Raw genomic sequence first — 23,295 nt, 5'->3', positions numbered from 1 at the left:
AAACACTCAGGACAATTGACTTGTTGGCATAAGCTGCACTCCAGATAATGGCTGTCCTGCCACCGTCTGGCTACAGATAGAAATCCAAGCGGACTGGGTGTGAATGTGTGAGGAAACCACTCAGCCTGGGGGTGGGGATACTCCAGGCTCAGCTTGGGCCCAGACCCTGGGCTCCTCTTTCTCACTACCCAATGTCATCAGCTCTTCCTCATACTCCCCAGAAGGGGAAAGGGAGGAGCAGGGCGAGAATATGTTGAGAATCCACCCTCCACAGAGCTGAAGGTCAGATCTACTGAGGTGAGGAAAAGGCCACAGAAGGGCGGCAGGACACCGGAGTGGGAGCACTGGAACATTTCTCAGACTCTGGCATGTCATCCTGGAAGTACTCAGCCTGGCGGTACTGCCAAAGACGCAGATTCCCATCCCACTGTGGAGCAAAAAGTGTTAAGTAGTCAGGGAGATGCCCCACCCCACCCCCGGTCCAAGCTCTAGACAAGCTGTCCTCCCATTCCCAACCCCTGGAGTCTCACCGAACTGCTGACAATCTTTTCTTCAAAGGGGTGCCAACTGACATCACGCACGCATGCCTTGTGGTTGGTCAGCTTCTTCACAATGTGGCCGCTTAGGAGGTCATATACTGTCCAGGAAGTCAGACAGGGCTGCTGTAGAACTTCAAACCACCCCTCAGTCTCCCAAGTAGCACCACTGACTTGCTTCTCAGGCAGCATCCCACTTTCCCATGGAAGCAAAGCCCACCTCAGGGGATGGTGCTCTATCTGTTTCCTTCTCTGGCTCCTGTCCCTACCTTGGGTTGAGTGGAATATGGGTATTTCTTGGCCTTAGCTAGAATTCCAAGGACTACTGGGAGGAAAATGTACAGTGGCAATCTCAACATTTGGGAAGTTAAAGCAGGATAATCAGGAGCTCAAGGCTAGCCTTAGATATATAATTCCAAGGCTAGCCCAGATTATACTGTCCCAGTTTCAAAATGAAAACTGGAAATGCACTGGCCTCAAAAAACTTTTAGCAGTGCTGGGTGTGTTGGTGCATGTCTTTAACCCTAGCACTCAGGAGGCAGAAGCAGGTGGATCTCTGTGAAATTGAGGCCAGTCTGATCTACACAGTGATTTCCAAGATAGCCAAGGTGGTTACACAGAGAAACCCTGCCTCTTAAAATTAAACAAAAACTTTTAGCAAGATATGCAAGGTACTGCCAGTGAATTCCAGACTGAGTTGATGTGTGCACTCGTTCCTTGTCTGACAAGTATGTCTCTGCTCTTTAAACTTTAGCCAGTGTGCAGGGTGGAGGTGTTTCCATGTTTGTGAGTGGGTACATCCATCCATGAGTGCATGTACATGTAGAGGCCAGGGGTCAATTATGGCTATTTTGCTCAACTATTCTCTACTTTATTTGGTACTTCAAGTCAGGGTTTCTTTGCATAGCCTGGCTATTCTGGAACTTGCTCTGTAGATCAGGCTCATAGAGATGCACCTGCCTCTGAGTCCCAAATGTTGGGATTAAAGATGCGCATCACCACTGCCCAGCTTCCACTGTATTTTTTGAAAAAGTGTCTTTCACTGAACTGGGAGCATGTTGATTTGGCCAACGCGGTGGTTTGAAAGAAAATGGTCCCCCAAAGGGCGTGTCACTATTAGGAGGTGTTGCCTTGATGGAAGAAGCATGTCACTGTGGGGGTGGACTTTGAGGTCCCTTTTCCTCAAGCTTCCCTCAGTGAGTCTCCCAGTTGACTTTCTGTTGCCTACAAGATGCAGCACTCTCAGCTCCAGCACCATGTCAATGATGGACCGAGTCACCCCAATGAAATCTTTTCTTGATAAGAGCTGCCATGGTCAGGGTAACTCTCTTCACTAAGACAACTAGAGTGCTGGTCTGCAAGTTCCCGGATCCTCCTGTTTCTGTTCCCAACTTCAGGTGCTCAGGATACAGTTGCATTATGTATGGGTTCTGGGGACCTGAGCTCAGACCCTCGTGTGTGGACAGCAAGTGCTTTACTGCCCGAACCACCCTCCTAGCCCAGCTTCTCTCCTGTGCATTCCCCCGGCTTCGGTCCCGCATGACCTCTCCATCCTGCTTCTCTCCTGTGCATTCCCCGGCTTCGGTCCCGCACTGTTATTACCCATGCTGTTTTTTATTCTGAGAGGCAGGGTCTTGATTAATAGTCCAAGTTGACCCAGAATTCCCAATGTAGTTCAGTCTGGCCTTGAACTCCTCAGTGCTAGAATCACAGGCATGAGTTACTATGCTCAGCAACTTAGCGCTGTCTTTTTGTCATTTGTTTGCCTCTGTTGCCCTCCCACCTTTTCTGTGACTCTTTTTCTTGACTTGATGAAAAAAACAGAATTACGTTTTTGGTAATCCATATTGACTAGAATTCTATGTTCCCTTTCTTAGTTAAAAATGCTCACGAATGTTTCCTAGCTCCTTATTTAAGCCTTTTATGCTCCAATTAAATTCACTTGTGGTTGTTACTGAGGTTTTACGGTGCTCATTGTAATTATAGATAGAATGCCAGAGAAACATGCCTGCTCCTCTTAAGGCCTGTTCTCACAAGATCCTTACCAACTACTTTGCCAGTAGAGCAGCCACTGTAAATGAACTGCTGGCCAGTGCTGTGGGCTGGGGAGAAGCGGCAGCGGATCAGCGTGTGCAGCACTCCATGGCCTCGGTAGGTCATCAGGGAGCTGTCTCCCGGGAGCTTCAGCTTCTTCCAGGCTGGGGAACGGTACACAGTTTCGGAGGTGGCCTTGGATGAGCGAGTTTCTACTAAACTGCCCTGTATCACCAGCTCTTAACGATCAACACTCAAAGGCAACTGGTTATCCAACCCAAAACTGCTGACCTTCCCCGTGTGACAAAAGTCACCAACACGGTCCTGATGATTTGACAATGTTAACGATACTAAAATATTTTTATGTTGGTTGGTTCTGTGTTCCCTCAAGCCTGGGAACCCCTTCCCCAAATAAAAAGTCTAAAAGAAAAGACTGAGGAAAGGGCTCCAGGATACCCACTCAACAGACAAACCCACCAACCCCATTCCAGGCCATACCAGTGGCTAAGTGGTCACCCAACTTTTGATCCCCAGACCTTAGCCTCACTCTCACCCTCACCTTTCTTGGGCACTTGCTGCCACCGATAGTCCCAGTTTTGCTGTGTGGCAGCCTGGCGTGATGCTTCCATGCCTTCTCGGCTAGAAAAGCGTCTGATGTCCCAAAGCTTAATGGTCTGGTCTTTGGAGTTGGAGATGAGATACCGGGCATCACCCTATGAACCCAAAGACGGACAGATGCATCACAGCTCGCCAGGATTAGTGCCTGCCAGTGCAGTTCCTCTGCTCTAGCTGAGGCTAGACCTCTAAGCTGCTGAATCTGCTTTGGTCTTGACTTCTCCAGATTAGCTTGCTTTTGATGTCCTACTTCAGGTCTCCTTAGTCCCAGGTTTTTTTTTTTTTTTTTTTTTTTGCTAGAGTACTAGCTGTGTCCCTCATTCTAATTTGGACTAAACTGTTTTCTACTTCCTTTTTTGATTTATCTATTTTATATGTATGGGTGTTTCGCCTGCATGTATGTCTGTGTACCATGAGCATGCCTGATGCCTGAGGAGGTTATATCTCCTGGAACTGGAGTTATAGACAGTTGTGAGCTGTGGTGTGGGAGCTGGGAACTGAACCTGGGTCTTTTGGAAGAATAGCCATTGCTCTTAACCACTGAGCCATCCTTCTAGCCCCATCTTGTACTTTTCTTATAAAGTCCTGTTGTGGTCCTTGCAGGCTGATGAGTACAGAAGAAACTCATATTTCTTGGCTTAAGCAGTTTTCCTAAATGCCAGTTCCTGCACACCCTAAGAAGGAACTTTTGAGTTTCCAATCTGGTCCACTGTCACACCCTCCTGGGCAACCAGAACCTTTATGCAGTCTTGTTTCCTTGCTCACCTTGCTGTCAATAAAAGTGATGCCATCTTGGTGTCCAGCCAGGGCACCCACAGGCTTGGGATCATCCTCTCTCATGGTGCGTCGATCCCACACTTTGCAGATGGCATCGTCTCCCCCAGAAAACAGGATTTGGGAGCTTATGTCAGCAAACGCCACTGCATTCACGTCGTCCTCATGAGACTCAATCTAGAGGAGCAGGAAGCTAAGGGTCTTAGAATTTCTTTCAGGTCTTAAAATAGGTCAAAGACCAAGAGGAGGAGGTTCTTGTCTCACAAACAATACCTGAAGAGTGCGCCGGTTTTGTTCTCGGTCAAAGACATATAGGCAGCCATCATTGGCGCTGTAAGAAATGAGACAAGAGGTCCTAGAGCCAAGACTATTGTTCTGTGTGCTCGTGAGAGTGCTGCTGAGGAACTCAACCAAGGATTGAGCTTTTGTGTTCGTTCACATGTGGGAGAAGCAGCAGCTTAGTTCTCAAGGAGGCTCATGACCTGACACCTCATACAGGGAAATGGTGAGCAGGAGTGGTGCAACTTGTAAACCTTGACCTTGGAGAAAGCCAGCTGGGTTTCCGCAGCTGCTGGTATAGTTTCTGCAACAGCAGAACCTACCTCTGGCAGAGCACTCACCTCACTAATCAAGGTAGACATTTCCCACAATGTTCACTCACCCTCCTAGTACTTCTCGTCCATCTGAGGAGACAGCAATGGAGAAGACAGCAAAGCGACGTTCTTCTGGCCTAGAGATAGCAAAGGAGGAGCTACACTAAGTGGATGTCCTTTCACCTGTCAGTCTACAAAGAATATACAAGAATTACAGAGAGGAGGACACGGAGGGCCGCCAACTCAAGCTAGCATGCAGATCACCTGAGAGAACCCAGAAGTAGTCCTTTAACTAGGGCTCACAGGATGGGCAATGCTCTTAGGAAGCCACATAGAGAAATTGGCAACCAGTGCACTTTTCCATCTAGGTGGGAGCTCCTGATCGAGAGGTGCTCCTGGAAAGCCTTCCTTAGGAAGCTTCTGATAAGTCTGACAAGAAAAAGCCAATACCTTAGGTCCAGGGCAGTGTGTGTGTCTCCTTCCCCATAGATATTGCAGATATGAACTAAGAGAAGAGAAACAAGAATTCCTTAGGATTGCGGGAAAGAGAACGGAGTAAAACTAAGGGAAAGAGCAAATGGCAAGGATGTCAGAGCACTTTGGGAGTGGGATTTTCTGAGGGCAAGGCATAGTGTCCTCTCTGAGAGGGGGACCTAGAGGATTAAGGTCCCAAGCTGGAGACACTGTGGAACCTGGTGCGTACTCACTGTAATCAGACCAGCTGGAGTACAGAAAGTGGTTGCCATCAGGAGTGAAGGCCACGTCCAAGACACTCCAGCCTACATCCCGGGCCTTGATGCTTTTGAATTTATGGAAGCGGCCATACCGACAGTCGTACAGTCGGATCGTCTGATCTGGAGAGTTGATTTCAGGCAGAATTATGGACTGTTCTCCTTGTAGCCTTCTTCATCAGATCTCTTTTGCTTGGTGTATCTATGGTGCCCCCCCTTTTTAAAGACTTATTTATTTTCCATGTATATGAGTGCTCTATATGCATGTATGCCTGCACAGCAGAAGAGGGGATCCAATCCCACTACAGATGGCTGTGAGCTACCATGTAGTTGCTGGGAATTGAACTCAGGACCTCTGGAAGAGCAGCCAGTGCTCTTAACCTCTGAGCCTTCTCTCCAGCCCCTGGTTTTGCTTTACCAAGAGGAATCATGCTCTAGGTTAAGCATCTCTAAGCCAGGTTTTGAATTCTCTGGGTCTGAGGTTTCCTAGTCCAGTTGAGAATATTCTTTGTCCTCGGTTAAGGCAGTTAGTAGGACTGGGGTCTAGTACCTTGGCAAGCAGACATGAAGATTTGACCATCTTTACTGTAGATGCCACAGAACGCCTTCTGAGAGTAGGTATCAGTGAAGCTCAGATAATTGGGTAAGAAGCTGGAGAGGCAGAAGGAGAGAGAGGATAAAGGAAGCGCTGAGTGAGAAGACCCAATCAGCAGAACAGAATGGCAGCACATTCCTTGTTTATCTGTTCTGTCAGCTTTTACACTTTTCCATTTTGTTTATTTTCAAAGCTTCAACCCCCTTTAGCCTAGCCTTAATATTTCTGAGAATCCTTTAACTTCACCCTTCCAAGTGTGGGAGCTAAGTCTGCTGGCCCTCAAAGTCTCTCCACCAAGCCCCATACTCACTGAGACATCACTCGAGACTGTTCTCCAAGGGAGAAGCTTCCCCGGTGGCAGAGGCCCCGTTCTCTCTAAAGGGAAGGGATTGGGGAATATTGCTAGCAGAACAGGAGAGCCACTGCAATCACAAGCCCCGCCTCCAACGACAGTTCTCTTGCTACAGAAACAATGCCTTGCAGCACTAAGATTTAGGCTGGCTAAGACATGCCAGGCTAAGAGACACCAGCCCCCACAACTGAGGTCTCCTTGGGAAGTTCACTTCTGCTTGTCCAGGGCTGGTAGAGCTTCTGGCCTCAATAGGATTGCTGCCAGCTGACTAGAGATGGAAAAGCCTACCTGGTGTAGCATTCGAGGGAAGCTGTGCTCCTGGGCAGTTCTCCTGAGGCCTAGCCGCCCTGTGGCCAGTTCCACCTGTGTCTTGATCTCATTGTATTTCAACTCCCCAGTGTCAGGGGTTGCATCCACTGTGAGCACAAAACAGGAGTTTCATTCTAGGTCTTCCGGCCCAGAAGATAGCTAGCAAAATCGTACCCATTCAATATGGGAACAAGGGTTCCTTCGTTCCTTGAATTATCTTTTTTCAATTTAACCTATTAAGCTTTAGAAGATTGATTACTTTTAAAAGTAAAAGGGATCTGGTGAACTTCTTCCAACATTAAGATTAGATTGTCAGTTATGCGTGCCTTTAATCCCCAAACTCAGGAGGCAGAGGTAGGCAATCTCTGATTTTGAGGGCAGCCTGGCTTACACTGAGAGTTCTAGAACAGCCAGGGATACAGAGACCCTATCTCAAAAACAAAATAGACCCCCCTCCCCGCAAAAAAAGATTAGATTGCCTTTGGTCTTACCAGGTGGGTTGTAGCGATCTCCAAGGCGACCGTCCCAGGCACTGTCATGCTCTTCCTCTGAGTCCGAGAGGGCCTGGATGAGTTGTAAGTTTGCTGCACCTCCTCCTTGCACCAGCCTCACTTGGCCTCTGTGGAGAGATCGCCATTATAAAGGGGGTGGGATCTCATCTAGCCAATGGCTATCTAGCTCTTAGCACACTTGGTTCTCATTTTGAAGTTTGAGGATGACTAGACTTTGGCTGTTAATTTAAGTCTCTTTAAAGATAGGGTCAGGTGATAGTGGTGGACGCCTTCAATTCCAGCACTTGGGAGGTAGGTAGAGGGTCTCCGTTTTTAAGGTCAACCTAATCCAGGGCAGCCAGGACAATGAGAAACCCTGTTTCGAAAAACAAACAAAGAAACAAAACAAAACAACAACAACAACAACCCCCCCCCCAAAAAAACCCAACCCAAACCAAACCCAAAAAGAATAATTTGTACTTTTATTTTTTTTGAGACAGGGTTTCTCTGTGTAGCAGCCCTAGCTGTCCTGGAAGTAGCACTGTAAGACCAGGCTTACCTTGAATTCACCTGCTGACCTCTGCCTCCCAAAGTGCTGGGATTAAAAGCGTGCACTGCCTCTACCAGACTTCTTCTTCTTAAAGATTTATTTATTTATTATGTATATGGTGTTTTGCCTGTACATGTCCCTGCATGCCAGAAGAGGATATAGATGGTTGTGAACCACCATGTGGGTGCTGGGAATTGAACTCAGGACCTCTGGAAGAGGAGCCAGTGCTCTTAACCTCTGAGCCATCTCTCCAGCCCTAATTTGTACTCTTAAAAATAAAAGCACAGAATTCTAACAGTTTATGAAGAGTAACCCACTAAATTGATTTCTCACGGAGAGAAACATTATTTCCCCTCAGGTGAGGACTGACCCCAGGGCCTCAGTGCAGGCTAGGTGAGCCTCTACCACTGAGCTACACGGCTAGTTCAAGAGCTAACTTAGTATATCCACTTGTCCTTCTTAGTCTCTTTTCCCTGACGAGAGCAACTTCAGAGAGAAAGGGTTTGTGTTAGCTCACACTTCAGGGTAGAGTCCACCAAAGCAGGGAAGTCAAGGCCTTGAAGCAGTGGCTATTTAGCATTCGCAGTCAGGAAGCAGAGGCTGATGCGGATGAATGATCATGGCTAGCTTAGCTTGCCTCCTTCATACAGGCTAAGACCCACACTCTAGGAATGGTGCCAACCATGTTCAGTTTGGATCTCCCTGCTTCAATGAACTTAATCACTGTAATCCCTCCTGGGCCTGCGTGCAGAGAGGTTAAATAATTCCCCTCAGAGGTGTGCTGTCTTCTGGGTGATTACCCGACCCCAGCAAGGTGACAAGATAACGCAGCCATCGCTGTAGAAAACACAGCACAGAACACAACATTCTACAGGAATATCAGGCTTATCTTTTCCCAAGATCCAAAGGCAAGCAAACAAAGCCAGGTACACACCTTTTACCAGTTCCTGGTGGTCACCTCCTTCAGGGCATTCTTTTCTTAAGAACAGGGCTACTAAGGCTGATTTAAACTTGTTCTTCAAGTAAATCCACATGGTTTCATCTCAAATGGCAAGTGATTTAACACCCCCTTCCCGACTCTTGGCTTCTCGCGTCTCTCCTTTTCTCTACATCCTCCTCCATGTTTTCTCCTTTTATTTTCTCAGAAAACAGACTAAATTTGTGTTGTGACAGCCAAAGGGGCTTCCGGAAGCCCCTCAAGCACAGGATCTGAGTGGGTCGGCGATCTACCCTAGGTGGAACCATCCTGGGTACGGGTTGGGTAATCTGGGCGTCCAGCAGGGAACGGTCCTGTTCAAACACGACCGTTGTCCTGGGCTAACACCATTCCCTAGCCTCTGCACCTTTCCTGCCTGGAGTTGAGATCAACTTAGCAGTGTCACAGCAGAGGGTAAGTTACCTGCGGAGGAGATAGGCCAGTACCTGGGCCAGATCCACATCTTCATCCTCTTCCTCTTCTTCCTCACTCCGACGCGAGCCAGCCGCTCTTCGGGACAAGCCCTCGGAGGGCTCTAAGGACCCGGATCCTGCGCTGCTGCTGTTCCGCGATCCCATCTTCTGGTTACAGCATCCTTATGTCCTGTCCAGGGGCTACTCCTTTCACCAACTTGGGTTTGGTGAAAGTAATTTCTGCTCTAGAAATACCAGGGTTTCCAGAAACCGGGCAGTAGCTATCTTTAGAGGGGTGCCCCCCTCCTGGAGACAGAATTCCTTCTCTTTAGCTATGACAGCTCCCGAGGTTTCGGGAATATAAACCTTCCTCAATCCTGTGAAGCAAAGAAAGTCATATGAAACCTAGGGTGCAACCCTAGCTTACTAGTGTGAGTCCAAAAGGAAGAATTTCCCATTTTCCTACCGAAACTCACCTATCAAAGTCCCCGGCCCCGGGTGGCCGAATCCCAAATAACCTCTCCGGACGACCAATCAAAACCCCTTGCGGAAGAACGCGCCTCACTAGCTTATCTCAGACAACCAACCAGAAGCATTAGAACTCAGACCTCGACTCCCCTTTGCTGACCAATCAGAGCAATTTCTTGTGAGTGCCGGCAGCAGCGACAGCCAATGAAATTAGAAGTCAGTCTACACCCCCCCCAGTTTAGCTTCAGGCCCACGTGGTGCGCTGGGGGTGTGTACAACAGGGGGAGGGAAAGCGAAGAAGCGCCTCCCCCGGCGGCCGGCGGTTACCGCCCCACGCGAGACCACCCACCAGCCAGGAGCCGTCGCAGGACACGCAAGGGCGAGGCCCTTGTTTACACCGATTACCACTGCGCAGCCCGCTAACAGCTCAAATCGCGAGCCTCACCCGTCGGGCATCTGGCTGCTAGGCCCGCGGGTGTTACGTCACTCGACGCGCCTCGCAGTTCCGCCCCCTTCTGCCCGCTGATTGGACAGCTGAGTCCGCTGATTGATAGTTGGGCTGGAGAACGTGAGAGACCCAAGAGGGGCGTTCGTTCGTAGGGGACTGGAATTGGCCATGCCGTGCTTTAGTGGTAGCGAAACAAGACGTAACGTCTGTGAGGCGGCCCCTTAAGGTCGCTTGGCCTCTCGTTTTTTTAACTGTATGCCCAGTCGCTTTTTTTCACTCAGCGCCCAGCAACCCCAGCTCAACCGCTTTTCCGCGGCTGAAGCGCCAAAGGCTTGCCCGAAAGCAGGCTTCTTCACAGGTGGGGACCCAGGCCTCCTCCCCGTGCTGTGTACCCACTTACCCGCGGCGCTCTTCTCAGACGACCCCTAGCTTCCTTTCCCGGTCTTTACAGACGCTCCCTAAGTGCCGCAGCCTGCCCCGGAGCCTTTCCGGTTGCGGTAGTGCGCACGCGCCCCCTCCGGCTGAGTTTTGCAGACCTTCCCTAGGCTTTGCTCGCGCACCGCCTCCTCCGGGTTTACAAGTAACAAGGTCGCGTCCAAGGCCGAGCCCTACCTTCCCCGCCTGGACGGTTCCCCAGGCCGAGGGCGGAGAGCTAGTGAAATCGGCCTTGGCCCAGAACCAGGCCTCTGCGAGGATATCTCGGTTCCCTGGACGAGCATGTGGCAGGTCCTGTGGGGGTGTCCCCCTGGCCTCTAGGCCAGAGACCGGAACATTTTCTCCCGACCCACACCGTGGATAGTTGCACTGCCCATGGTGCCTAATGTCACTGCGCCTAGTTTCCTATTCCGCCGGCACTGCCTTAGAATTCTTAACTCTAACCAAGAGTCCAGCATTTTGTTCTTTGGATAGTTTCCATTAGTTAATGTGGACCGTGTTTCTAACACATCGAGCTCTCAGGATTCCAAATACCTGGGTTATCCGGCCTGGAAAGTCTATAATTTTAAAAAGTATTTTTCCTTCCTTATTACTCCTTAAGTCTTAGCAGGTTCGGTAGATATTTTGACATTACTTGAGGTTATTTTCACAGTCTCAGTTTCCCCCACTTCAAACCTCTTCCACTTGTCGATCTGCTCACAGCCTCTTAACAGTCTTTTGTTCTTAAGAGCTAATCCGTGATTTTTTTCCATTTTTTATTACTTCAAATGCTTGATTGTCTTTTTACTAATCGTGTTTAAGTTTTGTTTTGTTTTGTTTTGTTTTTCCTGCCAAGCAAATGCGCCTGTGAGTGCCTTTCTACTTGTGGACCTTTCTGGAAGGTCCTGTCTGAGACATGCTTTATCTTGACCGGTCCTAGCCGGCTCTGGTAGCCCTAAACTTTGGCCTAGTAGTACTGTCTATCAGTAATCAAGCCGGGACTTGTTGAAAGCTTTCCGTTCTGCCTAACAGTTTCTGATAATAGTGCAACACTGGAAACAAAAGAAATTCAGATATACAATAAAAGATTGATTAAATAAGTTATGATCAACATTGTACAGATAAGAAAATACCAGGTAGCCACTGAAATAAATTTTGTAATGGGCTGAGAATATGTCTATGGGAGAGTGCTTACCTGGCATTGACTGTACACTGGGGTCAATCACCAGCACACACACACATACACACACAAAACAAAACCAGCGCTGCTGCAATTCTTAATAAAGTATAAAAATAGCCAAGTATGGGCCAGTGAGATGGTTCAGCTTGCTAGGTAAAGGTGCTTACTACTAAGTCTTAGGACTTGAGCTCAGTCCCTGGGACTCACGTGAAGGAGGAGAGAGAATGAACTCCCACTGCTTGTCCTCTGAATGCCACGATTACTTCCCTACTCACCCACCAGAAATAGAAAAAAAAAATCCAAGGTCATTATGTGATTAAATAGTAAAATGGACAGAACCTAGTAACAAAGGTCTGACATGAAAAAAGCGTGAGCAATAGGATTATAATGCCTACAGTCCAGAAATGGGGTCTGTAAAATTGATTTCCTTACTGCCTTTCTGTGTGTATGTGTGAGTGTGTGGCTGTAGGTGTGGTGTGTTTGTGTGTTCAGGTATGTTCTGGTGGATGTACACATGTGTAGAGGATGTGGTGGATGTGCTGGTGTAGAGGTCTGAAATGGATGTCTTCCTCCATAAATTTTCCAACTTACTTATTTTAGAGTATCTTTGTTTTCTTTGTCTGACAATTTCATACATGTGTACAATGTATGTTGATCACAGTCACTTGAGAACTGCTCCCCCTCCCTCTGATATTCCCCTACAACCCCACTTCTACTTTTACGTCTTTAAAAGGTTTTTGTTGTTGTTTGTTTGTTTTTGGGTTTTTTTTTTGTTATTTGTTTTTTCAAGACAGGGTTTCTCTGTGTAACAGCCCTAACTGTCTTGGAACTAACAATGTAGACCAGGTTGGCCTCAAACTCACAGAGATCCACCTGCCTCTGCCTCCCGAGTGCTGAGTTAAAGGTGAGTGCCACCACCACCACCGGGCCTAAAAATTTTTTTTTAACCAACCTCTCTTTTGAGCCTGGACCTATCACTGAACCTGGAGCTGTCTGATTGGTCGTGCTGGCTCGCCAGCCTGCCACAGGAGCTCTTCTTTCAGCTTCCTTAGCCCTAGGGTTTCAGACCTGGGACTTGAGCATTGCTGTGTTTTTTTTTTTTTTTTTTTTTTTTTTTTTTTTGTGGGTGCTGGGGATCTGAATTCAGGTGCCCCTGTTGAAAATTTATTGGCTGAGTTGCACTATAACTAGGTTGAAGCAAAATCTGTAAGTGCTAAGAAGACAAGAGAGATCATCAATTGAAAAAAAAAAAAGAATGCCACATAATTTCACTGTCATCTTGATTACAAGTGACCATGTGGAGTGGGCCTAACAAATCTCCAAGATAGTTTGGCTTGGGATAGATTTTTGCATAATGTTATGTTTTATCTTGTTAATGTTTAAACTTAAAATAAAAGGCTAAAAATTAGGGTCAGAGCCATAAGCACCAAAAACTAACCAGAAATGGAAATGTTCTTTCATATATATATATATATATGTATATATATATATATATATATATATATGGCAGTGGTGGTAGCACCCCCACACAAAAGGGCCATTTTGACGTGTTCTTGGCCTTGCAGTGCACAGTGAGTTTGTAAAGTGCTTTGGATTTGAGCAGCTTCTGCCTTCCCCAGCAACGCTCAGTCACTTTAGCCCACAGAGAGGTTTTCTTCTTTCAGTTAAGACCAAGTCCACTAATTACTAAGTAAATATCAGTTGATTAACTTCCCGTTCCACCAGGTTTGGCCAGTTTTGTTTTGTTTTGTTTTGTGTTTTTTTTTCTTTTTTTTTTCTTTTTGTCCTTGAGCAGTCCCACTAGAGGGCGACCTGGTCTGTGGAGGAAGGGACACAAGTTTTCTCATTGGGGATGGTCTCACGGTGTCTCTCTGGTTTCACAGTGAGCCCTGCAAGATGAGTATGTCTGGGCTGAGACGAGTTCAGAAGGGGAGAAATGGGCTACTTTATCCAGGGACTTTAAAATGTGTTTATTAGAGAGTAATTGGATATAATTCTAGCACTCTCATGTCTTAGATCCTTTTTTTTTTTTTTTTTTTTAGACAGGATGTCAAGTAGCCTAGGCTGATCTGGAACTCATCATATAGCTGAGGATAACTCTGCACTTGATTAATCTCCCTGACTCTCATGTAGACACACTTGTAATCCTGGGAACTACAAGTGGATACCACCATAACCTTTGTTTTCTTTCTTTTCTTTTTGAGACAGGGTTTCTCTGTATAGCTTTGGATCCTGTCCTGGAACTCACTCTGAAACCAGGCTACCCTCGAATTTACAGAGATCCGTTTGCCTCTGCCTCCTGAGTGCTAGGATTAAAGGCGAGCGCCGCTGCTGACTGGCTTAAAATTGTTTTTTTTTTTTCTTTTTCCTTTCTTTCTTTTCTTTTCTTTTTTTCCCCCTCAGAGACAGCATTTCTCTGTGAAACAGTCCTGTCCTGGAACTCACTATGTAGACCAGGCTGCCCATTGACTCACAAAGATACACCTGCCTCTGCCTCCCGAATGCTGGGATTTTGCCTCTGCCTCCTGAGTGCTGGGATTAAAGGCATGAGTCACCACTGCCTGGCCATAACCAGTTTTATATAGAATTTAGATTGATCCTGAGGCTTCATGCATGCTAGGGAAGCATTCTACTAATGGGTTACATCCTCAGTCATCTTAGGTCCTTAAGAATTAAGTTTTTGGGGTAAGGGCTAGCTAGGCTGGCTCAGTGGTTAAGAGCCCTGGCTGTTTTTTTTTTTAGAGGACCCAAGTTTGATCCTAGCACCCACATGGCAGCTCACAACCATCTGTAACCCCAGTTATTATACATATATACACAGATATGTGTGTAGGCCGACATAGAAAAAGAATCTGTGTGTGTGTGTTTTGTTTTATAGAAGTAAAACCTGTAATGCTATTTTAATGTGTGTCTGGTTCTGGGGTTTGAACACAGGGCTTTGCACATACTAGGTAAGTGTTCTACAACTCAACTACTTCTCTAGTTCTCTTTTTTTGCTTTTGAGAGAAGGTCTTATTGAGGATAGCCCAAGGTGGCCCTGAACTTTCATCCCTCCATCCTCCTCCTTCCAGGGGCTTCAATTACAGGTGTGCACCACCTGATGAGCTAGCAACCCTGATTTTGAGCAGTAATATAAAATTACGAAGTGTTGTGGTAGTTTGAATGATAAATGTTCCACGGTAGTCTCTGTTATTTGAATACTTGGTGAAACTGTTTGGGTAGGTTTAGAAGGTATAGTCTTCTTGGAGGAGGTGAGTTACTGGGTGCTGGCTCTGAGATTTCAAAATTTTGAGGTTTCAAAGCCCTTGCTGTCCCTACTTCCCAATCTCTGCTTCTCTCTTTTTTTTTTCTGTAGAAAGTCTTTTTTAAAAAATTAATTTTGTATTTATTTATTTATTTTTAAAATTTCCTTTATTCTTTTTTATTTTTTTATGATTTATCTTTTTATTTTATGTGCATTGGTGTGAAGGTGTCAGGTCCCCTGGAACTGGATTTTCAGACAGTTGTGAGCTGCCATGTGGGTGCTGGGAATTGAACCAGGGTCCTCTGGAAGAGCAGTCAGTGCACTTAACCGCTGAGCCATTTCTCCAGCCCTTAATTTTATATTTAATTCAGACTTTATTCTTGACTAGCCGTAAAGCTTAAGGACTAGGAAGTCATGTTGGCACAACAATAAAACAAAGATTAGGCTGAAATGCAAAACTGTGTGATAGGTTCCATAAAGCTCTATAGTTTTCCTGTTACTACATGAGTCAGAGTGGTGTTGACTTGGTAATAAATGAATCTATTTAACTCTTCTGTTTCTCTGAGACTTGACCTGTTCATCTACAGCATCAAAATAGAAACTCAGTGAAGTCCACTGTAAACAAAAGTGTAGATCTCAGAGTATTGTAAGATACTTTTAAGTCAAGCTCCCTCTTACCAATACTGATGGCCGTAACCATTAGCATCATTGATTGTTGATGTGTTGGTCCTGTTTCTTTTTATTAAGCTCTATATTTTTCTCTGTTCCCCTTCTTGCCTCTCCCCTCCCCGCTTCAACCCTCCCCCAAGGTCCCCATGCTCCCAATTTACTCAGGAGATCTTGTCTTTTTAGACTTTCTACTTCCCAATGTAGATTAGATCTTTGTCTCTCTTAGTGTCCTCATTGTTGTCTAAGTTCTCTAGGATTGTGGTTTGTAGGCTGGTTTTCTTTCCTTTATGTTTAAAAACCACCTATGAGTGAGTACATGTGATAATTGTCTTTGTGTGTCTGGGTTACCTCACTCAAAATAATGTTTTCTAGCTCCATCTATTTTCCTGAAAAATCCAAGATGTCATTAGTTTTTTCTGCTGTGTAGTACTGCATTAGTACTGCATTGTGTAAATGTATCACATTTTTCTAATCCATTCTTCAATTGAGGGGCATTTAGGTTGTTTCCAGGTTCTGGCTATGACAGACAAAGCTGCTATGAACATAGTTGAGCACATGTCCTTGTGGCACGATTGAGCATTCTTTGGATATATACCCAAAAGTGGTATTATTGGGTCTTGAGGAAGGTTGTTTCCTAATTTCCTGAGAAATCGCAACACTAACATTCAAAGGGATTGCACCAGCTTGCATTCCCACCAGCAATTCAGGAGTGTTCCTTTTTCCCCACAACCTCTCCAGCATAAGTTGTCATCAGTGTTTTTGATCTTGGCCATTCTTACAGACATAAGATGGAATCTCAGAATTGTTTTGATTTGCATTTCTCTTATACTAAGGATGTTGAACATTTCCTTAAGTGTCTGCTTCCTACTTTCTATTCAGGATGTGAACTCTCAGCTTCCTGCTCCAGCTACTATGCCTCTACTCTGCCACCAACATGGACTTTTTTTTAAAAAAATTGTTTTGTTTTTTTCAAGACAGTCTCACTATGTAGCTCTGGCTGTCCTGTAATTTGCTTTGTAGACCTTGCTGACCTTGAATTTAGGGATCCATCTGTTGCTGTCTCCTGAGTGCTGGGATTAAAGACATGCACCACCGCCAATGCCTCCACCACTACCATCAGGCTAAAAATGTATGTATTTAATTTTATGTCTGAGTATTTTGCCTGCATATATGTAATACAACATGTAATTCTTCACGTCCACTGAGATCAAATGAAAATATGATCTTGAGAAATCGAGTTATGGATGACTGTGAACCATGGGACTTGAATCTGGGTCCTCCGCAAGAGCATCAAGTACACTTACTCTCTGAGCCATCTTTCCAGACTCCCCTCCCACCACCATGGACTCTTATCCTTCTGGAACTGGAAGCCCAAATAAACTCTTGTATAGGCTGCCTTGTCATTGTTTTATCACAGGTGTTTTATCCTTCTTATCACTGCAAAGGTCTAGAAAGAATGGCAGATTCACAAACACAGAGTGCACCAGTTATGTTTTATTTTCTGTTTTTTCAAGTTTTAATTTTGTGCACCTGTGCGCGTGTGTTTGTGATGTGTGTGGGCTTGTGAATGTGGAAAAGAGAGTTGGTTCTCTCCTACTGTGTGGGTCTTAAGGATTGAACTCAGGTCGTCCGGCTTGGCAGCAGGCATCTTCACCCACTGAGCTGTCTTGCCAGCCTTGTTGTCTGTTTTCTGGGACAAGTCAAAGTTGGGTGTGGTGCCTGTACCCATAATCCCAGTATGCAGCAAATTTGAGGTCAGCCTGGGCATCATGTCATGGTTATATTGTTAAGCTGGCCTCAAACTCTTCATTGTCCTTTTCTGAAGTTGCAAGTGTGTGCTACCATGTTTGGGATCTTGTAGGTTTTTAATATTGTTTCCTACTGAAAGACTCCAGTTTCTGCCCACCAAAATCCCAGCAAAATTCTTCAAAGACCTCAAAAGAACAGTACTCAACTTCATTTAGAAAAGCTAAAAACCCAGGATAGCCAAAACAATCCTGGGCAATAAAAGAACTTCTGGAGGCATCACAATCCCTGACTTCAAATTCTACTACAGAGCTACAGTACTGAAAACAGCTTGGTACTGGCATAAGAACAGACAGGAGGACCAATGGAACCAAACAGAAGACCCGGATATCAATCCACACGTCTTCAAACACCTGATCTTTGATAAAGAAGCAAAAAATATCAAATGGAAAAAAGAAAGCACATTTAACTAGTGGTGCTGGCATAACTAGATATCAACGATGTAGAAGAATGAAAATAGACCCATATCTATCACTATGCACAAAACTCAAGTCCAAGTGGATCAAAGACCTCAACACAAAGCCAGCCACACTGAACCTTATAGAAGAGAAAGTGGGAAGTACACTTGAACACATTGGCACAGGGAACCACTTCCTAAATATAACCCCAACAGCACAGACACTGAGAAAAACAATTAATAAATGGGACCTCCTGAAACTGAAAAGTTTCTGTAAAGCAAAGGACACAAGACAAAACGACAGCCTACAGAATGGGAAAAGATCTTCATTAACCCCACATCAGACAGAGGTCTGATCTCCAAAATATACAAAGAACTCAAAAAATTGTACATCAAAAGATCACATAATCCAATAAAAAATGGAGTACAGACCTAAACAGAGAACATTGAACAGAGGAATCTAAAATGACTGAAAGACACTTAAGGAAATATTCAACATCCTTAGTCATAAGAGAAATGCAAATCAAAACAATTCTGAGATTCCATCTTATGCCTGTAAGAATGACCAAGATCAAAAACACTGATGACAACTTATGCTGGAGAGGTTGTGGGGAAAAAGGAACACTCCTGAATTGCTGGTGGGAATGCAAGCTGGTGCAATCCCTTTGAATGTCAGTGTTGCGATTTCTCAGGAAATTAGGAAACAACCTTCCTCAAGACCCAATAATACCACTTTTGGGTATATATCCAAAGAATGCTCAATCGTGCCACAAGGACATGTACTCAACCATGTTCACAGCAGCTTTGTCTGTCATAGCCAGAACCTGGAAACAACTTAAATGCCCCTCAATTGAAGAATGGATTAGAAAAATGTACATTTACACAATGCAGTACTACACAGCAGAAAAAATAATGACATCTTGAATTTTTCAGGAAAATAGACAATTATCACATGTACTCACTCATAGGTGGTTTTTAAACATAAAGCAAAGAAAACCAGCTTACAAACCACAATCCCAGAGAATTTAGACAACAATGCAGACACTAAAAGAGAATTATATAGATCTAATCTACATGGGAAGTAGAAAGTCTAAAAAGACAAGATCTCCTGAGTAAATTGGGAGCATGGGGATCTTGAGGGAGGATTGAAGGGGAGAGAGGAGTGGCAGGGAGGGGAGCAGAGAAAAATGTAGAGCTCAATAAATATCAATTAAAAAATTAAAAAAAAGACTCCAGTTTCTTAGAGGGCTGGTTGATTCCAGGGCTGGAGCATAAAATATACAAGATATTTGTACAGCAATCCTTATCAGCAGAGAAATAGGCAGGGACTTCAGCATCCTGTTAAAATGACTCAGCCAAGTTTCTATAAGCGAAGGTGGGAGGATTTGAACATTAGTAAATATACTTTATTAAGTGCAGTATTTAAATTCATTGTGTGTGCTGTTTTAACTAACTGACTATCCTTTTGAAAGGCCATAGTCTGGGAGGAATGTAGCCAAGTTGGTAGAGCATTTGCCTATCACACAAGGCTTTGGGTGCTATCTATTGCCAGCACATCATCCTTGCTTGTCTCTAGAGATAGGAGGCAGGAGGACCTTCTATTCAAGGTTATTCTTGGCTACGTAGAAAGGTGAAGGCTTGCCCAGCAGTGGAGACACAGGCCTTTAATCCAGCTCTCGGGAGGCAGAGGCAGGCGGATCTCTGTGAATTCAAGGCCAGCCTGGTAGTCTGGTGGACAAAGCAAGATTCAGGACAGCCAGAGCTGCTATACAGAGAAACCCTAAAAACCAAAAACCAAAAACCAAAAACCAAAAACCAAAAAAAAAAAAAAAAAAAAGAACAAGGCTACATTGGGATTGGGATATGTGAGACCCTGTTTCAGAAAACAAAAAGCAAAGTTACTAGGAGACTAAGTCATTTTAAAGATGGTGAATAAAGGAAAATAAGAACAATTGTGCTGTTTGTAAATGGAGACTGCTCTTTCATTCCCAGCCACTCAGACCTGAATAATCACACAGCAACTATATTAATTACAACAAAGTTTAGCCTATTAGCTCAGGCTTCTTATTAACTAACTCTTACATCTTATATTAACCCATTTCTATTTAATCTGTGTATCTCCATGAGGCTGTGGCTTACTGGGTAAGGTTCTGTTTTGGCATCTTTCTCTGGCAGTTACATGGTGTCTCTTTGACTCTGTCTACTCTCTCTATACCTCTTCCAGCCTGACTGTATTCTACCCTGCTATAGGCCGAAGTAGCTTCTTTATTAGTCAATGGTAATAGAACATATTCATAACATACAGAGCGGAATCCCACATTAGCTCTTCATATAAACTACACCACAAAGCAATGAACTAGAAGACTGAGGGAAGCATTCCTTTATGAAATGCATCCTAGCCCTTAAAACAGCCCGAATGTGTCTGCCTCACAGTTCCTAGTACATTATTTTAATCCAGGTGTCGAATATCCATGTCTGGATTCTCCTAATGGTTAATTTGGGGAAAAAAGAATACAGGAGAAATCTGTGAATTGATAGATTTAACTACATATGAAATACATACAAAGCTGGGCATGGTGGGACTTACCCTTAGTTCCAACACTTGGAAGTAAGGGCAGGAAGATAATTTGAGAGAAGCCTGGGCCCCATAGCAAAAATAAATCCAATCTAAGCTATGTAAGGTGACCCCGTCTTGAGAAACAAAGCAAAGCAATGGTTGAAGATGCTGTGTAGAACACTTGTCTAGCATGCACACAGGCCCTGGGTTTAGTCCCAGACATTTAACAGTTTACAAGCTAGGGAAAGCTACGTCATGGTGTATAAGTGTCCACATTTGGGTGAGAAAACTACAGATATGCAAGGAAATGATTGCTGTCCATCCCAGTTCTATCTGTGGCAACAGGGAAGGGCTATGAGAGAGAGGGGGGCATTTTGGTATCTACCAAAGTTCTGAGTAATGTTTTCAAGGGTGATTACAATAGTTTATTAAATTACATCCGTGTTTTCTGTAAAATGTGTTAGCTGGGCATGGTGGCACATGCCTGGAATCCCAGGGCTTAGGAGTTGAGGCAAGAGGATGGAGAGTTGTGATGTAGGCAAAGCTGCATAGTGAGACCTACCTTACCAACCAACCCTGGGATAGAATCAGGCAGTCAGTGGTAGATCACTTGTCTAACATTCCTCAAGCCTTGGATTCAATGCTCAGTAATGCAAATAAAACAAAACTGAAAAGGGGAGGAGGGAGGAAACCAAAACTAAAATCAAGGCTGGGCATGGTAGCATGCACACAGGAGGATCAGGAATTCACTGTAAGCTCCTGTAACAACTTTGACACCAATCTGGGATATAGGAAACCTTGTCTAAAACAAGTATACAAACAAAACAAAACAAAACAAACCTCTAAACAAACAGCAAAACCCAAAGCAAGCAAGCCCACAACTCAAAATATCTTAATCATGCTCCATTTATCTGACATGAGGTCCAATTTTATTGGCAAAAATCATGTTTAAGGCTAAGGTTTTGGTCCTGTGTACTTGAGTCCAGTGAAGTATCTGGACTCCAGTTCCCTACCTCTTTCCTGGAGGGCCCCATTTCCGAATCTGCTTCTTTACCTCCTAAATTTTCCTTTCACTGTTTTTGTTTGTTTTTCAAGACAGGGTTCCTCTGTGTAACAGCCCTTGCTGTCCTGGAGCTAGTTCTTGTAAATCAGGCTGCCTCCGCTGGGATTAAAGGCGTGCGCTAGCACTGTCTGGCTCTTTTTTCCACTTCAGTGCAGAGTCAGCTCCATAATTAGGGCCAGCTCTAATCACTGCAGTGGGGAGGAGCTGATGGTCAACTGTTGCCGCTTGTTAAGTACTTTTCTCCCCTGACTCAGTTATCCCAGCACTGTAAGGTAGAGGCACAGTCCCACTCTACAGATGACGGGACAGAGCCACTGTGTGTGGAAGGCATTGTTTTCACCCCTTGCTAATTATGAAGATGAGGATCTGACTGTAAGATTGTGCATATTTATGAGGTATCGTGGGATGCTCAGATGTATGGATGCACTATGTATTGTTCAAACTAGGATGAACTGCCCCTCAAACATTTATTTGTGGTAAAAAACAGAAAGCACTCAAACATCCTTCAGTTTTTTTGTATTTCTGGAACAGGATCTCTCCCCTCACTGTCCTGGAACTTGCTCTATAGACCAGGTTGACCTCGAACTCTGAGATTCTTCTGCTTCTGCCTCCTGAGTGCTGGGATTAAAGGCCTGTGCCACCATACCCGGCCCTTCAGCTCCTTTTTGGTATTGTTATCCTTAGCCGCCTTAAGGTGCAGCAGAACAGAATGTTAGCCCTTACTTCTGCTATGACTTAGGACCCGATCAGCCTTCCCCGGCTGCACTTTTGTGTCGACTCCACTGCTGCGTTCTGTCGTGTAGCCACCCTGATCTTTCTTCCTTGACTAGTTTTCTGCCCTTTTCTTGGAGAACACTCAGTATTTCTTCCTTCATCTAGTTATTTCTTCTGAGGGGTTTTCCAGGAATCCCATTTTGCTTGAAGGTTTTTCTCACATTTTATTATTTATTATTGTTTGAGAATTTCATGTGTATATAATGTCTTTTGATCAAGCCCACTTCCCCTTTCCAATTTTCCCCAGACCCCTTCCAACACATTCCCCTCTGAACTTCAAGTCTTTTTCTTTTACTAACACCCTGCTGCCCGTACGCACAAAGATGTGTGGCCATTCTCTGGATGATCTTTGGTTTGTGATTTTCTGTGTAGACAGGGTCACTGTGTCACTGTGTACACAATTCTCTTGCCTTGGTGATAGGGTCCTTCAAGTGCCAGGATTTTAAGACATGCCATTTTGCTCAATCCAACTCTTGCTTTTGAGCTGTAAAATGGGGCTTTCACAAGGCGCTTAGAACAGCGCCTAGCGTACAGATGTTGCTCTCGAAGGGCTGTCGTCTGGCTGGCCTTGGTGGCACGCTTGCCAGAAGGGAGAGAGGAGGATCAGGAGGACAGGGCTAGCTGCTCAGTGAGTTTGAATCCAGCCTGGGCTTCATGAGACCTTGTCTCAAGTTAAAAAAAAAAAAAAAAAAGATGGTTCCTGGTTCAAGTCAGGTGGGGGGAAACCAGCAGAAGAACCAGCAATGGAGCCGTCACTGCAGGATGAAACTTCTGCATGGGACAAAGAACCCTAACCCTACACACTGAGCAGCCTGCTGTGGCCTCCCTCCCTCTTTCTTTCTTTCTTTCTTCCTTTCTTTCTTTCTTTCTTTCTTTCTTTCTTTCTTTCTTTCTTTCTTTCTTTCTTCTTCTTCTTCTTCTTCTTCTTCTTCTTCTTCTTCTTCTTCTTCTTCTTCTTCTTCTTCTTCTTCTCCTTCTCCTTCTCCTCCTCCTCCTCCTCCTCCTCCTCCTCTTTGTCCTCCTCTTCCTCCTCCTCCTCCTCCTCCTCCTCCTCCTCCTCCTCCTCCTCCTCCTCTTCTTCTTAATTGATCTTTACCGTGTAGCCCCAGCAGGCCTGGCACTTGCTATGTAGAGCAGGCAGACTGGTCTCAAACCCCCTGAGGTCGGGCTGCCTCTAGGATTAAAGGTGTATATCACCATACCAGGCTACATTCTTTAGAAGAATCATGACTTCTTCTTCTATAAGTTCTTACTATGTGAGCCAGAATCGAGACTGATATTAGAAGGAAGTCTACGGAGACAAGTG

At 45.1% G+C, this 23,295-nt stretch overlaps 1 protein-coding gene across 2 annotated transcripts; it reads right to left on the bottom strand.

Moving 5' to 3' along the window:
- Positions 1–144: 144 nt before the first annotated feature.
- Positions 145–9,439, bottom strand: Dcaf11 (DDB1 and CUL4 associated factor 11). 2 transcript variants are annotated; one of them, XM_048444218.3, is made up of 14 exons: positions 8,980–9,439; positions 7,031–7,158; positions 6,519–6,646; positions 6,189–6,253; positions 5,834–5,934; positions 5,260–5,406; positions 5,003–5,057; positions 4,621–4,689; positions 4,233–4,290; positions 3,951–4,136; positions 3,130–3,283; positions 2,582–2,734; positions 531–637; positions 145–427 (listed from the first exon to the last, which is right to left on the bottom strand). In XM_048444218.3, the coding sequence occupies exons 1-14, from the start codon at positions 9,132–9,134 to the stop codon at positions 290–292; spliced, it is 1,644 nt and encodes a 547-aa protein (XP_048300175.1). In that variant the 5' UTR covers positions 9,135–9,439; the 3' UTR covers positions 145–289. The 2 variants fall into 2 exon arrangements, with proteins under 2 accessions (XP_048300175.1, XP_048300185.1); XM_048444228.3 differs by having other exon boundaries at positions 9,003–9,439.
- Between the last annotated feature and the right edge of the window lie 13,856 nt (positions 9,440–23,295).

Source organism: Myodes glareolus, chromosome 12, assembly GCF_982192425.1.
Source record: "Myodes glareolus chromosome 12, mMyoGla1.1, whole genome shotgun sequence".
In the NCBI taxonomy this organism is placed as follows: Eukaryota; Metazoa; Chordata; class Mammalia; order Rodentia; family Cricetidae; genus Myodes; species Myodes glareolus.
Note: the sequence above shows the minus strand (reverse complement) of the source record. Positions and strands in the feature narration are given on the sequence as shown.